Consider the following 16,949-nt stretch of genomic DNA (forward strand, 5'->3'; position numbering starts at 1 on the left):
GGTCTGGGTTGATACTATGTATTCAGGAGTCATCAGAATATAATGGTTGCTGAAGACAGGCTATGAATGAGTTCATTCAGACAGTATAGAGTGAGAAACTAATGCAATATTTATGGCGTGAGCAGAAGAACACATCTACAAAGGAAATCTACAAAAGAATATATGTACATGAGAGAAACTTATCTACCTGGGAGGGAAGCAATGAATGCCAAGGGAAGAGTTTAAGCAAGAAATGGTTTTGTCAATGGCCTCAGAGGCAAAAACAGATCCAGAGACAGAGAAGCATCGATCAGACAGTCAAACCTCAGAGGGAAGGTAGGGGAGGGGGGGAGTAAGGGGGCGAGATCAACCAAAGGACTTGTATGCATGCATATAAGCCCAACCAATGGACACAGACACCAGGGGGGTGAGGGCATGAGTGGAGGGGGTGGGGGAAGGTGGCAAGGGGGGGATAAGGACACATATGTAATACCTTAATCAATAAAGAAGTTAAAAAAAAGAAACATGGTAATGAGTGATAGTATTTATTTGATTTGGTAAATAATTTCAGTGGAATAAGATGTTAGAAAAATCATTTTTGAGAGTATTATTAAAGCCTAACTTTACTCCTAGTAGATTAATCTCATTTCTTTCCTAACACCTTTTTTTGGGAAGTAATTTGATTTATTTATAAAGAAAAAAATCCTTTATTACACACATAGGCAACGGCTGTCACTGACTCAGAAGCCATTTTGGCATACTTCAGAGGCAGAAAGTGACTCAGTCTTCTGCTACTGACGATTGCAAGAAGTCTGGCTGAGACCAAGAAGTATTTATTCAAAAATGCAATGTTTGAAAATGACAAAGCATTGACCTAAGTAGATTTTTTTTCACCAAATAAAAAGAAGAATCAAGATAAAATTATAAAAAGGAAATATTTCCCCAAAACCTCTCTGTCACATCACCTCTGCTATAATAGATTGATATAGCAGGGGTGGGGAACTTTTTTCTGCCAAGGGTCATTAACATCATTCATGGGCCATACAAAATTACCAACTTAAAAATTAGCCTGCTATGTTTGGTCAAACATTTAATCAACTCACCCCTAATGCCTTGGCAGGGCCAGACCAAATGATTTTGAGGACCTTTATATGGCCCTTAGGCCAATGTTCCCCACCCCTGATATACAGGATTAGGAATATTTAAAGGTGAAGCTGATTTGGGAATGAGTACTTATTAATTTAACTACAGGTCTGGTGCACGAAATTCGTGCATGGGGGTGGGGGGAAGGAGGATCCCTCAGCCCGCCCTGCACCCTCTCACAATCCGGGATCCCTCAGGGGATCTCTGACTGCCAGTTTAGGCCTGATCCTGAAGGCCTAAACTGGCAGTCAGACATCCCTCTCACAATTCTGGACCACTGGCTCCTAACCACTTGCCTGCCTGCCTGCCTGATCGCCCTTTACCCCTCTGCCTGCCTGCCTAATCGTCCCTAACCACTTGCCTGCCTGATAGCCTCTAAGCACCTCTGCCTGTCTGCCTGATGCCCCTAACTGCCCGCCTGCCTGCCTGATCATCCCTAACTGCTCGCCTGCCTGCCTGATGGCACCTGACCACTCTGCCTGCCTGCCTAATCACCCCTAACTGCCTCTGCCTCAGCCCCCACCACAATGGCTTCATCCGGAAGGTCATTCGGCTTTCTGGTCTAATTAGCATATTACGCTTGTATTATTATAGATTTCCAAAGCCTATCCTGACTTGTAAGACTCTGCTTGATCAGCCCATAACTTATGGCTCTTAATTTATTTTCTGCTACTCTCCCCAATGTAAATTTATTTTCAGTGGTGTTTTTAATATTTGAGTGATGAAACCCTTAGGAAGCCAGTACTTATTGGAGCAGTGTTTGAGAAACCATTTGCATAAATATATTTTCTCAATAAGCAGCTATTAAAAAGTTATAATATATTTTATGCTACTAATGAACCCTCATACTTGAAAAAATTAGAAACCATTCTTATGCTGGCCTAATTTATTATTTTCATTATATCATCAGCCACACTATCCCTTCTATCTGGAATGCTTTCCCTTCTTATCATGAATTATCAAAGTCTCATTTCTAACTGAAGGTGCAGTTAACTGACACCTTGTCTCAAGCCTTCTCTCGTTCCTGAAGCCAAAAATGTTCTTCTGTCCCATTTTCTTTATATCTGTATCTATCTCACTTTCCCTATAGTTGTTTGGGTATCTTATCTATCCCACTGGATTGAAAGTTCCTAAACAGAAAGAATATGTCTTGTTTATTTTTTAAATTTTGCAAATATTGTGTTGCTTCACCATTGAAGTTACAGCAAAAAGTCTATGTAAAAATCATTCATATATAGATGCAGTGTATCCTCACAGGTCATTTGTAAATGTGCTATCATGAGGGAAAAGCATCTTTCAAGCATCCATTAAATAATGACAAAAGAAAAATTCTGAGATGTACTAAATTAAATTACAGTGGGCCAGAGAGTGAGAGAAAGAGGAAAGAATGATAAACATATTAGTAGCTGTAGGCCAACTAACATACTACTCACATTCCTGAATTTATGTTGGAGCTTTGAATCAACTTCCAGGTGGCTATTTAAAAAGAAGTAGCCAGACACTACCTCATCGAGCTTATGCAATGAACTTTCAGGACTGTTGCAACAGCCAATCAAAAGTAGTGAATAGCCCTCCTTGATGGACTGTGCACCTATCCTAGAACTGCCCCCGCTTCACATTTTCCCACCCTCCCCCTTATCTGTTGTCAGTGTAAAGTCTTTCAAAAACAACTTACATCTTTCTTCCTGAAAACGTCATGTATAAAAGGAGGGTGTTCTAGGAGGGTGGACCTGTCTTCTCCATCTAGCCCTGCCACTGGTGGTTTAGACTTCATGCCCCAGGCCCAGTCCTTTTCTAGCTAACTTTGGCTACATAAACCGTTTCTTTTAGGAATGCTTTCAGCTGTGAACAGTTTTTTTTTGTTTTGTTGTTGTTGTTGTTTAATAATAGAAAAAAAAGATATCTCTGAACTATTATGAAAAAGATGTTAGATAAACTGCAATTATTATAACAGGCCCAAGAAAATAGAAGAGCTAGACAAAAAAAAAAAAAAAAAGAAAGCAAAATAAAAGAGGAAGTCAACCTGGCAACAAGAATCCGCTCATGCACCTCAGATATGTGTCTTGAGGCCCTCAGGCATGCTGTCACCTTTGTTATGATGATCATTTTAAATCTGATCTTAATCTGACTTCCCAAACACATTTTCTTATTGTGAAAGAATGACCTGAATATACAATATGTTTTCCGAGCAGTGTTTTTTTTGTGTACTTCAAATAAGTAAACTGACATTCTGGTGTGTTAGGAAACTTCATTTAACAAAAGTCTTACCTTTCATAGAGCAATAACATGTGAATGAATGGAGATTCAGAGTCAAAAGGGCAGAGTAGTTAAACTCTGAACTCACCACTTCTCACAACCATATCAAAGCTACAGCTAAATTATAGAACAACTGTCATTGAGAACCTCCCAAGGATTAGCTTAACAGAATTCCTTAGTAAGGATATAAAGAAAAAGCCACTTCAAGATGGATAGGAGGGCGGAGATGTGATCCAGACAGATCCCACACCCATGGTGTGACAATGAATAAATGGGAGGGATATCTTGGCTATGGAAGTCCACCTAAGGAACAAGGAGCCCAAACCCCATTCTGGGTTTTTCTATGTCAAGAAGAGTAGTTCTATAATACCTCGCTTTGAAAACCATCAGGGATTCTATCCCAAGAGAGACAAAAGGCTGCAGGAGATTGAGATGCTGCTATTAAAGGGTTCACACACTTAGTTACTCTCTCCAAGTTCCACGGCAGGGGCAGCAGTTCAAGAAGAAATTAAATTGACTAACTTTTTTTTTTTTTTTTTTAGCATATTAGGCTTTTATTATATAGATCTTTTTCTTCCTTAAAAGGTACATTACAACATGGATGAACCTTGAAAACATTATGCTAAGTCAAAGAAGTCAGTCAAAAAAGACCATGTATTGCCTGATTCCATTTGTATGAACTCTCCAGAATCTATAGAGAAAGAAAGTAGATTCATGGTTGCTTAGCAGTTGGGGACTGGTAATGACAGTTAAAGGGTATGGGGTCTCTTTTTTAAAAAATTTTTTATTGATTAAGTTATTACATATGTGAAATTGACTAACTTTTAAGATGAGGGCTGGAAGGGCAGAATCAAAACTCTCAGGAGACGGAAGTGCTGGCAGGCACCATTGTTCTTTTATTGAGCTCTCTCTCACCCGCCAGGCCCTGTGAAGGCCCTGTGAAGTCCCGTGCCAAATTTGTCACTGTCCATTAACATAACACCACTTGCCCAGCCCACACCATTAGCCCAGGTCTGTCTGGTGTCTCCCTGAGACACTGCCCTAGTCAACCTGCTTGCCCAGTCAAAGCCTCTTGCAGTGGCTCCAGACCCTCCACATGAGTGGTGCCTGGCCTAGGCTCTTGCTGCAGACACTCCCAAAGGTCTACAAACCCCACAAAAATGTCAACCAGCCTCAGAAAACACATCAGATGCTCCCAAAGGCACACACACCTCATATAAGCAGTGGCTGATCTCAACTTGCATTATAGTTACCAACAAGTAGCAGCCAGGCTCAGCTCACATCATAGTTTCTCTCAAGCCACTCCAAGCCTGGCACAAACACCGACCAACTGCAGATCACGTTCTAGCTCCTACCAAACAGCCCCAAATTCAGGAAAAGCAGCAGCTGATCTCGGCCCCCACAGGAGCTCAGTAAGAGACTCCAGACCTCCAGACCCTACACAACCAGCAGCTGGCTTCAGACCGCACCAGAGCCCCACCCAAGCAGCTCCACTACTGAAAACCTGAACAGCATCGATGGCACTAGAGCCCTGCTAAAGTGACTCTCACTCCCTGGAGTCAGCCTCCACACAATAGCTTATCCAATGTAGTCATAGCTAGTCCTCACAGACACTTGGCCTGAGGGTCAACCCCACCCACAGATGTGCCGGCAGCAGTGGAGCCCAATTGTAACAGGAGAGCACATAAAACACAGGAAACACACCTTGAGCATCTGGCTCAGGTGACCAGGGGCATTGTACTACTACTGGGACCCAGAGGACACCTTCTATGTAAGACGATTCTTTTAAGCCTGGGAGATGTAGCACACTTAATACATAGAAATAACTACACTGAACCAGCCAAAATGAGGAGACAAACATGTCCTAAATGAAAGAATAGGCCAAAGCTACACAAAAAGAACAAAACAAAATGGAGATGAGCAATATACTAGGTAAAGAGTTCAAAACATTGGTAATAAAAATGCTCAAAGTATTCAAGAAAAGAGATGAACTCAGAACTGCAATAAAGAGAAAAATAATAGAAAAAATAACCAATCAGAAATGAAAAATACAATAACTAAATTTAAAGATACAGTAGGGGGAATCAAAATCAGATTAGATGAAATGGAAGATCAAACCAGCAATCTAGAAGAAAAGGTAGGGTACACCAATTAAAAATAGCAAAAAGAAAAATAAGGATATTAAAGGGACCTCTAAGGATATTAAAGGATATAAAGTTACCAACACTCACATCATAGGGATCCCAGAAGGAGAAGAGAGAAAGGTACTGAACCTATTTGAAGAAACAGAGACTATTTCCTAACCTGGTGAAGGAAATAGCCATACAAACCCAGGAAGTGCAGAGAGTCCCAAACAAGATGAACCAAAGAGGCCCATACCAAGACACATTATAACAAAAATGCAGTGTTAAAAACAAAGAGAGAACTGTAAAAGGAGCAAGAGAAAAGCAGCTAGTTACATACATGAGAGCTCCCATAAGACTATTGGCAGCTGATTTTCAACAGAAACTTTGAAGGTCAGAAGGGATTGTCATTATATGTCCAAATTCATGAGTGAGAAAAATCTATAACCAAGAATACTCTATGCAACACGGCTATCATTTAGACTTTAAGGAGAGGTAGTTTCCCAGACAAGCAAAAAGGTAAAGGAGTATATCACAAGGAAATCAGCATTACAAGAAATGTTAAAGAGACTTCAAATAGCAAATAAAAGGTCAAAACTAAAAATAAAAAAGCATAGGAAAACAAAAATCTCATTGAAAAAGGCAAACAGTGAAAGTAGTGGATCAACTAATTATAAAGGTAATGTGAAGCTTAAAAGACAAAAATAGTAAAATCATGTATAAATACAATAATAAATGAAGGGATACACACATACAAGAGGTAAAAAAATGATGACAAAAACATACTTGTGGGAGTGAGTAAAATATGTAGGGATCTTAGAATGCATTGGAAACTAAGCAATCATGAACTTAAAATAGACTGCCATAAACATACCCACCTGATAACCACATATACCAACCATAAACCAAAAAACTTATAATAGATGTACAAAACATAAAGAGAAAGAAATACAAGCATAAACTACAGAAAGTTATCAAAATACAAGAGAGCATGAGAAGAATGGAACCAAGAGGAACCACAAAAATAACCAGAACACAATGAATAAAATGGCAATAACTACATACCTGTATTTTTATTAACTATCTAGAGGCCCGATGCACGAAATTTGTGCAAGGTGCTCAGCCCTTGCAGCCCCAGGTTTGTCTGGAAGGACATCCAGTCTAATTAGCATGTTATGTTTTTATTATTATAGGTAATTATTTTAAATGTAAATGTATTAAATGACATAGGGTGGCTTACTATATAAAAAAAACAGGGTGGCTTACTATATAAAAAAACAGCACCCCATATGCTGCCTATAAGAGACTCACTTCAGATCAAAAGATTTTCATGTAAATAAAAACTAAACAAAAGCTGGGTAGCAATACTTAGACAAAATAGACTTTAAAACAAAGCCTGTAACAAGAGACAAAAAAGGTCATTACAAAATGATAAAAACATCAACCCAACAAAGGATATAATTCTTGTAACATCTATGTACTCAACATAGGACCACCTAAATACATAAAGAAAATATTAACAGACATAAAGAAAGAGATCAACATTAATACAATAATAGTAGGGTACTTTAACATTTCACTTACATCAATGGATAGATCATTCATACAGGAAATCAACAAAGAAACGTATTCTTATAAGACACATTAGATCAGATGGGCTTAATAGACATCTATGGAACATTCCACCCCAGAACAGCAGAATATACATTCTTTTCAAGTGTACATGGAACATTTTCCAAAATAGACCACATGATAGACCATAAAACAAGTCTCAATAAATTTAAAAAGACTGAACTCATATCAAGCATCTTCTCTGATCACAATAGTATGAAACTAGAAATCAATTATAAGAAGAAAACTAGAAAACACACACACACATACATGGAGGTTAAACAACATGCTCCTAAACAATGAATTAGTTAGTGAACAGATGAAAGAGGATCTTGAGAGGAATGAAAATAGAAACACAATAATAAAATCTATGGGACACAGCAAAAGCAATCTAAGAGGGAAATTCATAGCAATTGAGGCCTACCTCAAGAAACAAGAAAAATCTCAAATAATTTAACTTTACACCCAAAGGAACTAGAAAAATAACAACAAACAAATCCTAAAGTGAGTAGAAGAAAAAAATTAATAAAGATTAGAGCAAAAATAAATGAAATTAGACTAAAAAGTAATAGAAAAGATCAATTCAACTTAGAGCTTAAAAAAAAAAAATGGTAAACCTTTAGCCAAACTCATCAAGAAAAATAGAGCCCAATATATATAAAATCAGAGATATAGGAGAAGTGATGACTGACACCACATAAATAGAATGGATTATAAGAAAACGCTGTAAGGATTGTAAGAAAAAATTAAAAGAGATATGTTATATGCCAACAAATTGGACAACCTGAAAGAAATGGATAATTCCTAGAAAGATACAATCTTTCAGACTGAATTAGGAAGAAACAGAAAATCTGAACAGACCAATTACTAGTACTGAAATTGAATCAGTAATTAAAAAACAACAACAAACCAACTTCCCAACAAACAAAAGTCCTGGACCAGATGGCTTCACAGGTGAATTCTACCAAAGATTCAAAAGAATAATTAATACCTACCTTCTTGAACTATTCCAAAAAAAATTGAAGAGGAGGGAAGGCTCTCAAACTCATTTTATAAGTCCAGCATTGCATTACCTTGACACCAAAACCAGATAAAGACATTACAAAATATATGTGTGTACATATATACCTGATGAACGTAAATGCAAAATTCCTCAACAGAATATTAGCAAACAAAATGTAGCAGTGCATTAACAAGATCATGATCAAGTGGGATATATTCCAGGATGTAAGGTTGGTTTAATATCCACTAATCAATTAACATAATACACCACAAACAAAACAAAGGATTAAAATTATATGGTCATATCAATAGATGCAGAAAATGTATTTGATGAAATACAACTCTATGAAAAAAACACTCAGCAAAGTGGGAATAAAGAAAATATACCTCAATATAGTAAAGGTCATGTATAACAAATCCACTGCTAACATGATACTCAAGAATGAAAAGCTAAAAGCTTTTTCTTTAAGATTAGAAACTAGATAATTATGCCCACTCTCACTATTTGTAATCAATGTGATATTGGTGTACTAGCCATAGTATCAGAAAGGAAAAAGAAGTAAAAGGCATCAGATTGAAAAAGAAGAGGTAAGACCGTCACTATTTGCAGGTGACATGATATTATATTAAAAAACCCTAAAGATGCCACAAAAACTATTACAACTAATAAATAAATTCAGTAAAATACAGGATACAAAATTAATATTCAGAAATTGTTTGTCTTTACACAGTAAAAATGATATATCAGAAAAAGAAATTAAGAAAATTCTATTTATAATTGAATCATAAAGAATAAAATACCTAGAAATAAATTTAATAAATTGAATTACCATATGACTCAACAATTCCACAATGCTGTGTTCAATGCAGCATTATTTACAATAGCCAAGATATGGAAGCAACTTAGGTGACAATCTACACTAATAAAAGAGAAACATGGTAATTAGCGTACGACCACTACCCTTCCCATTGGCTAATCAGCATATCCTTATGCAAATTAACTGTCAGCCAAGATGGCGGCCAGCAGCCATGCACTGAAGCAAACAAGGAGGCTTGCTTGCTCCAGTGACTGCAGACTCCAATGTTCCCCACCTGAGTTGCCGGCCTCTCAGCTGCAACTCTAAGCAACTATGTTGCAAATATAGAAGCTAAACAAAACCCTAGAAACCGGCTTTCAGTCAGCCGGGCTGCAGCCAGCCGGACCGCAACATTGCATCAAATACAGAAGGTAAAGGCCAGAAACCTGCTTTCAGCAGCCGAGGCCTCAGAGCTAAAGCTGGCCCAGAATAGAAAAAGAAAAAAGAAAAAAAGGAGCAGTTGGGAGCTTCAGTCACCCGCCAGCCTGAAAACGGCCCTCAGCCCCCTTACTTTCCTGTAAGTTTTAAACATTTAGAATATTTCTAATAATAAAAAAATTACATGTCCAAGGCCTTTCAGCAAGACTGAAGCTAATAAAAACACGGGCATTTTGATTTTTCTATAAAATTACTTTATCTCCATTAGAAGTAAATTTTATCAACTTTTCTCAACATATATAATTTTAAAAGATATTCAACAACCAGATCTGTTTTTCTCTAAGTTTCATGTAACCTTCAATTTTAAATAACAATTCATTTTTGCATTTCAATCTTTTCAGGTAGACCAGTGACTGAGAAATACTAGATATATTAATAGAGTGTCGGGGAGCGCAATCGGGCTCCTCCTGTCTTTCGCCAAAAGTGCCAGAAGCGCTATCAAAGCTTCGAAATGGCGTCCAGTTCTAAGTCTGCTTTTATTAGTGATGATGATATTGCTAAATATGCCAATGTAGTAAAGGTTTCCTTAAGTTTTTGAATATGTAACTTCATTTACTTGCGATTCATAATTTTTTTCCTAGACTGCTGTAAAATCAGCAAAAATGCTTTGGCAATTTTAGCATAGTTCCTAGGATATTGGTTGGCACTCAAAGGGTTAAGGCAGATTGGGAAGAAAATATATTTTTTAAAGGTTCTTGAATTTACTTGGAGAGTAAAATAACATAATATGTTTAATTCTTGATCAGGTATCAGAAAAATAAATTAGCCTAAAGGAGTATAAGGATATTATTGGTGTAAAGAGAATGTAATTTAAAAATAGTTCTATTTCTAAGTACGGGATTAACACCTCCACAAAGCAATTGCTACCCACATATTCTCTTGGCTCTGCAGTCTAAGATTTAGCCAAGGGAGAACTGTGTCCTTGTAATTCTTTCAACCTCTTAGCTCCTGTAAAGTGGTGCTGAGGGAGCAAAAATAGCTTACATAACTGAAATCCTTTCATGATGATATGATTTAAATTCAAATAGTCACCTCCTTGGTTTGGTATAAATCAGAGAAAATAGTGACTTGCAGATTCATTTCTCTCTGTGAAAATTATTTATTTATGTTTAGGAATTTTGTTTCTCGGTTGCCTGTAGATACCCTGCTGTACTCTGAATACTATTTTGATGTGTTATATAGTAGATTCATCTAGTTTTATTTTCAACCAACTGAGCTTGATCAAACTAGGGTTTAGAATGAACTAGACATGTTTAAGAAGATGGTCAATGTGTCTTTCTTTGAACTACTATCATGTCTATGTTGAACATAAATGTATGCTGCTTTTTAACTGTTTGATATATATAATTATTGACTCATTAATAAGAATAAGACTGTTAGCTACATATTTTGTTTCTCCATAGCACATAGTAGGGTCCTAGACAAATAGAACACAATCTAGGATCGTAACTACTTTGAGCTGCTGAAACACATATTATAACCTGCTTTTTACATTATAGGTAATTTACTGCACGGACTTTTATTTAACATCTAGTAGCCCTGCGCATGAATCCATGCACCTTGCTGCTGCCCTCCTGTAGCTCTCTGCCCGCTGCCCCCCCCCCCTTGTATTTCAGAAGTAGTTAATTGCCAAAGGACAGAACAAAATTAAATAAGATAAGATTCTGAACCAAGTATAAAGTATAAAATATTTTCTTCACAAAATACATTAGGTTTAATTTAGTCTAGACACCAAATCTTTCAGATGCTATCTTTCTCTTAACCTATTAAGAGTCTAGAGACAGTGATGGTGAACCTATGACACGCGTGTCAGAGGTGACACGTGAACTCATTTTTTTGGTTGATTTTTCTTTGTTAAATGGCATTTAAATATATAAAATAAATATCAAAAATATAAGTCTTTGTTTTACTATGGTTGCAAATATCAAAAAATTTCTATATGTGACACGGCACCAGAGTTAAGTTAGGGTTTTTCAAAATGCTGACACGCCGAGCTCAAAAGGTTCACCATCAACTGGACTAGTACAACAAACACAGTAACATTTTTGTTACTTGCTACTACTTGCAAATGATTTTTACCTGGCAGTGCTTTAGACCACTTGACTACTGAAAGAAGTTGTCTCTCGGCTAGTTGATTAAGACTCGTCAGCAAAGCACTGGAGGTATCAGGTTTGGAGTTGTCATGTCCTGCATAGACCACGTCTGGTTCAATGTTCATTAGCAGGTTGATTAGCGAGGGGACCAGCTGTAAGTCTTGACTTGGCGAAAAACTGATTCTCTGGCTTAGGGCTTGGCTTTCATTTGGAATGCCCACCGTCTGCGGGAGCGTGACAGCATCTAGTGCCCTCATAACTCTGACTTTATTGAACTTCTTAAACTTTCGACCTACAGAGGAGAAAAAAAAAAGTTAATGTAAGTAACATATCAATTGAATCTTCCAGCAGAGTATTATTTTTCTTAAGTCTTAGAATCGTAACATTATAGGTTTTAGCACCACTCTAATAATATAAAATTGAATAAGTAAAACTGGTACTTATTCAGACTGAGATTAAAGAATCAGTGATACCAGCATTAATCGGGTTAGTGCAGTATCCAGGAGGGAGTTACGGAGTTTTGCAGTCAGTAACATATATGAAAAAGACAAATGGGTTATAGCAGAGACTAAATTCAATATTGGACAATATTCTGACAGGACTGCCTCCCAAAAGCTAATGCTACAGACTAATTGAAACAGTCTTTCATAGATGTTGAATATTCTTTTGGGTTTTATTCTTTTAAAAATATGCATACAAAGCCTGGCCTGTGGTGCTAAGTGGTTAGAGTGTCGTGGATTTGATTCCGGTTAAGGGCACGTACCAGGATTGTGAGTTCATTTCCAGGCCCCGGGGGATGTGTGGGAGGCAACCAATTGATGTGTCTCTCTAACATCTATATTTCTCTCTCTCTCTGTCTCTCCCTCTTCCTCCCTCCCTTCCACTCTCTCTAAAACATCAATGGAAGAAATATCCTCGGGTGAGGATTAACAACAACAAAAAATATGCATATACATATGCAAACCTCACAAAATCTTGTATACAATCTTAAGTGGGTTTATAGATTCCTCTAAATGCCTTGAAGCCAATATAGAGATTACTGTGAGATCTAAGAACCCCAAATTAATCATCTCTTTTCTAAATTAGGGAAGAGAAAGTCTCAACCCCATGCTGATCAGGCCACATTCGTATTTCTAGACAATTTTTGGAAATTCTACTTTGATGAATTGTGATGTGTTAGGAAGAAAAAAAGGTCCGATGGTGAGATGAGTGGAAAATTTGTGTCATGAAAAGTGGTTGAAGGGGACCAGGATGTTCAGCTGGGCTGATGCTAGTCCACAGATGCCTTGAGATGAAATGAATTAGAGAAAGTTCTGGTGATCAGGGGACAGGCTGGATTTCAACCCCCACCTGCTCTATGCCAGGTATAGGCTGCTTAACCGTATGAAGTAGCTGTGCTTGTTATCCAGGAAAAAAAGGATAAGAGAGGCTTGATGACTGTTTGCAACGATCTAAACAGAGGTTGCAATCTGATGGTTCTAATGCCTGATCTGGCCCAGAGGTATATTTTGCTTGGCTCATACAATGTTTTTCAAAGTTATGAAAACATCTCTGAATTGGTTCGATGACAATAATCTGTTAGTGCTGAACTGCAGCTGCTGCTTTTGAATGGCACATGGACACTCCAATATGCCTTAGTTCCTACCACAAACTGGTAGTAAGTAGGCCATTGGTCAGTTTTCTTCAGTCTTGCTACTCTACTCGATGATGTTACCTGCCTAGTCTCTCTAAGCATCTATTTGCCTTTGTGATTTCTGAGTTCAGGAGTCTCCATAAAGAAAAGGATAACGCTTGCTATAAAGTTCCCAAGGATTTGAGCCAGAAATCAAGGAAGATACAACTAAATGGAATCATAACCGTAGGTGACAGGAGAGCAGATGCCAGTGTCAATAAATGAAAACGATTCAGACGGTTCACAGAGGTCAGTTGGGCTCTCTGGGGGAAGGAATGAATCACTAGAGGGAAGGGAAGTAACATTTGAAAAGTATGGGAATTTTAAGAGAAATAAAAGCTGTTAGATCAAGGCAAATAAAAAGTTTAAATAACTATTTTTACTTTGTCCAGGTCCTCTACTATAAACGATTAATTATATCTAATAAATGTCTAGACAAAATTAGAAAAATACACAATTAAAGTCACATTTATGGAGTATTTATTATATGCTGGGAATTTTTTATTTATATCATTGTGCCTCGACAGTGTTGAAACAGTGTTAATAACTCTATTTGTAGATTGAGAAAATGAAGAGGAAGGAAGATGGCAAGCCCAGTGTTAGAGTACAGAGCTGGGAGTTTCAGGAACAGGCTGCACGCTCATTTGGTGGGACTCCGGGAAAGACCTATAGGCAAGAGCACAAAGGCTGAACTAAATGTTTTTTAATGTTCTTCCAATCTTAAAGTACTATGATACACCAATTAAACAAAATGTAGCATTAAACACATATGACCATAACAAAGATAGAGAAAGAGCATTTTATAAAATCCAAAATTCGTTTAGAATAAAAAAAATTTTCTGCGAAATGGGGATACAGGAAACCAAGCTCAACTTAATGAAGGCCAAAATATGACAAACCCATATTTGAGCTAACGTCATACTCAATGGTGAAAAGATGAAAGGTTTTTCTTTAAGATCAGGATCAAGACAACAATGTCCACTTTCACTACTTTTATTCAGCATAGTATTGGAAGTCTTAGGCACAGCAATCAGACAAGAAATAAAAGGCATCCAAATTAGGAAGGAAGAAGTAAAACTATCATCATTTGCAGATGACATGATACTATATATAGAGAGCCCTAAAGATTCTATGAAAAACACTATTAAAACTAATAAATGAATTCAGTAAGTAGCCGAATACAAGATTAATATTCATAAATTGGTTGCATTTTTATACACTAATAAAAAATTATCAGAAAGAGAAATTAAGAAAATAATCCCATTTACAGTTGCATCAAAAAGAATAAAAAACCTAGGAATAAATTTAAATTTACTCAGCAAACTATAAGACATAGAAGGAAGAAATCAAGGAAGATACAACTAAATGGAATCATAACCATGCTCACAAATAGGAATAATTAACATTATTTAACTGTCATACTACCAAAACAACCTATAAATTCAAAGCAATTGCTATCAAAATACCAAAGGCATTTTTCACAGAACTAGAACAAATCCTAAAATTTATATGGAACCATAAAAGACCCTGATAGCCAAAGCAATCTTGACAAAAAAGAATAAAGTTGGAGATATCATGCTACCTGATATCAAACTATACTACAGGGCTATAATAATCAAAAGAGCATAATACTGACATAAAAACAAACACATAGATCAATGGAACAGAATAGAGAGCTCAGAAATAAACCCAGAACTCTATAGTCAGTTAATCTGTGACAAAGGCTAGTATCTTCAATAAATGGTGTTGGAAAAACTAGCCATAAATCTTAGCAATATCTTTTTTTATTTTATTTTTTCCATCACCATTTATCCCCTCTATGACCACTTCCACCTCCACCCACCTACTCCCTCCCCCCAAATCATCACCCTACTGTCCATGACTTTTCTCTCTCTTTTTTTTTTCTTTTTTGCTCAACCCCTCAACACTCCCCCAACCCCCACAAGAGCTGTCTGTAATATCTTTTTGGATATGTTTCTTCAGATAAAGGAAACAAAATAAATAATAAACAAATGAGTCTACATTAAACGAAAAAAGTTTTTAAACAATGAAGGCAATCAACAACAAAACAAAAAGACAACCTACTAATGGGAGAAGATATTTGGCAATGATATATCTGATTGGGGTTAATATCCAAAATATATAAGGAACTCATACAATTTAACAGCAAAAAAACAAATAAACAACCTGATTTAAAAAAAAATACGGGCAAAGGACCTGAAGAGACATTTGTCCAAAGAGGATATACAGATGACCCACAAACATATAAAAGATACTGCTGATCAATGTTTCTCTCTCATTGATGTTTCTAATTCTCTATCCCTCTCTGTAAAAAAACCAATAAAATATATTTTTTTAAAAAAAAACAAAGAAAAAATTAAAATCTCGGATTTCTCTCCAGTTAGATTATATGCCTAAAGACAATGCTGTTACATATGGATTTGTGGGAAAGGGGCCCATGCTGCACATTTTCCACATTTTAACAGAATTTTAATGAATATTTGGGAGGCCAAGAGACAGAGTATACACAGTAAAAATCTTACTCTCATCACCTTTTCACCTTCCTTCTCCTACCTCCCATCCTAAGCAACACAAATTCTCCTTTTTGCCTTTGGTGATCAAATTAACAACTTCAGCATGTTCTTGGGGTCATAGCTTTTATCCCAAACAGCTTACCAAAGCACTTCTAGAAATAAAAATAAATAGGACATTCTCCTCTAAGAGAAACAAAACATCAATTGAGTAATAGTTTCAATTATTTGGAAAATTTTTCTACTATGTGGAAATACACACATTTTCTTTCATATTATGTTCCCATAGGAAACATTGTTTGGAAATATAAATATATACAATAACAATATTCAACAACTAATATGTTAGTTGATTTAATTTAACATAGTAAATGATTCTTTAAATTAATTGCAATTCTAAGATATATACATTTACTTTGCTTTAAAGTCAAACCTTTATTTTGCCAATGATACTGTTTGCATAAATGATGGCAAGACATAAAAGGTATTTTAAGCCACCACTTACTAAACCACAGTGCCAAGCACTGTGCTATATACTTTAGATGTATTATTCCTTTTAACCTTATAATAGCTTTCGTTATATGATCTTAATAGAAAAGGAAGTAGAGATGTGTGAAAGTTAAGATGTGTGTGTGAAGTCCTATGGCTATTAGTGGGAAAGTTGAAATCAAAACCCATTTGTTCTGACTTTATACCCTTACTGGTTATTATAATGCTATACCATCTCTGAAAGAGACGTTTTAATCTTTTTCTAATGTATTTATAACATTTAAATTAAAAAAACAACAACAACACGCTTTTATTGATTTTAAACAGAGAGGGAAGGAGAGGGAGAGGGAGAGAGAGAAACATCAATGTGAGAGAGAAGCACTGATCAGTTGCTTCCCATATGTGCCCCAACCAGGGATTGAACCTGCAACCTGGACTTGTGCCCTGTCTGGGAATTGAACTGACAACCCTTCAGTTCCCTGAACAACAACCAACTGAGCCACACTGGCCAGGGCAACATTTAAATTTTTAAAGTGGAGTTAATGTGCTTGATTAAAATTGACCAAAAAATGTTTATAAACTTCTCCTACAGGCAATGTACAAGATTAGGTAATTTATAAATCCCCTTCTCCAGAACACCTAAAAATTATGGGTAAAGCATAAGCAACATCCTTTTAAATACATATCTAAGCTCCTCAAAAGGTCATCAAAATACCCAGGAATCCAAAATGAAGAACCATTCTAACCCCTGACAA

At 36.5% G+C, this 16,949-nt stretch overlaps 1 protein-coding gene across 1 annotated transcript in view; it reads right to left on the reverse strand.

The window, feature by feature from the left end:
* Window positions 1-16,949, reverse strand: part of PGR (progesterone receptor) — a 71,333-nt gene that overhangs the window by 14,909 nt on the left and 39,475 nt on the right. Inside the window, exon 3 of the mRNA XM_014544574.1 lies at window positions 11,489-11,794. Coding sequence (XP_014400060.1) covers window positions 11,489-11,794 — 306 coding nt within the window. The remainder of the gene's footprint in view (window positions 1-11,488; window positions 11,795-16,949) is intronic.

The sequence above is a fragment of the Myotis brandtii genome, unplaced genomic scaffold (genome assembly GCF_000412655.1).
Source record: "Myotis brandtii unplaced genomic scaffold, ASM41265v1 scaffold37, whole genome shotgun sequence".
Taxonomy (NCBI): Eukaryota; Metazoa; Chordata; class Mammalia; order Chiroptera; family Vespertilionidae; genus Myotis; species Myotis brandtii.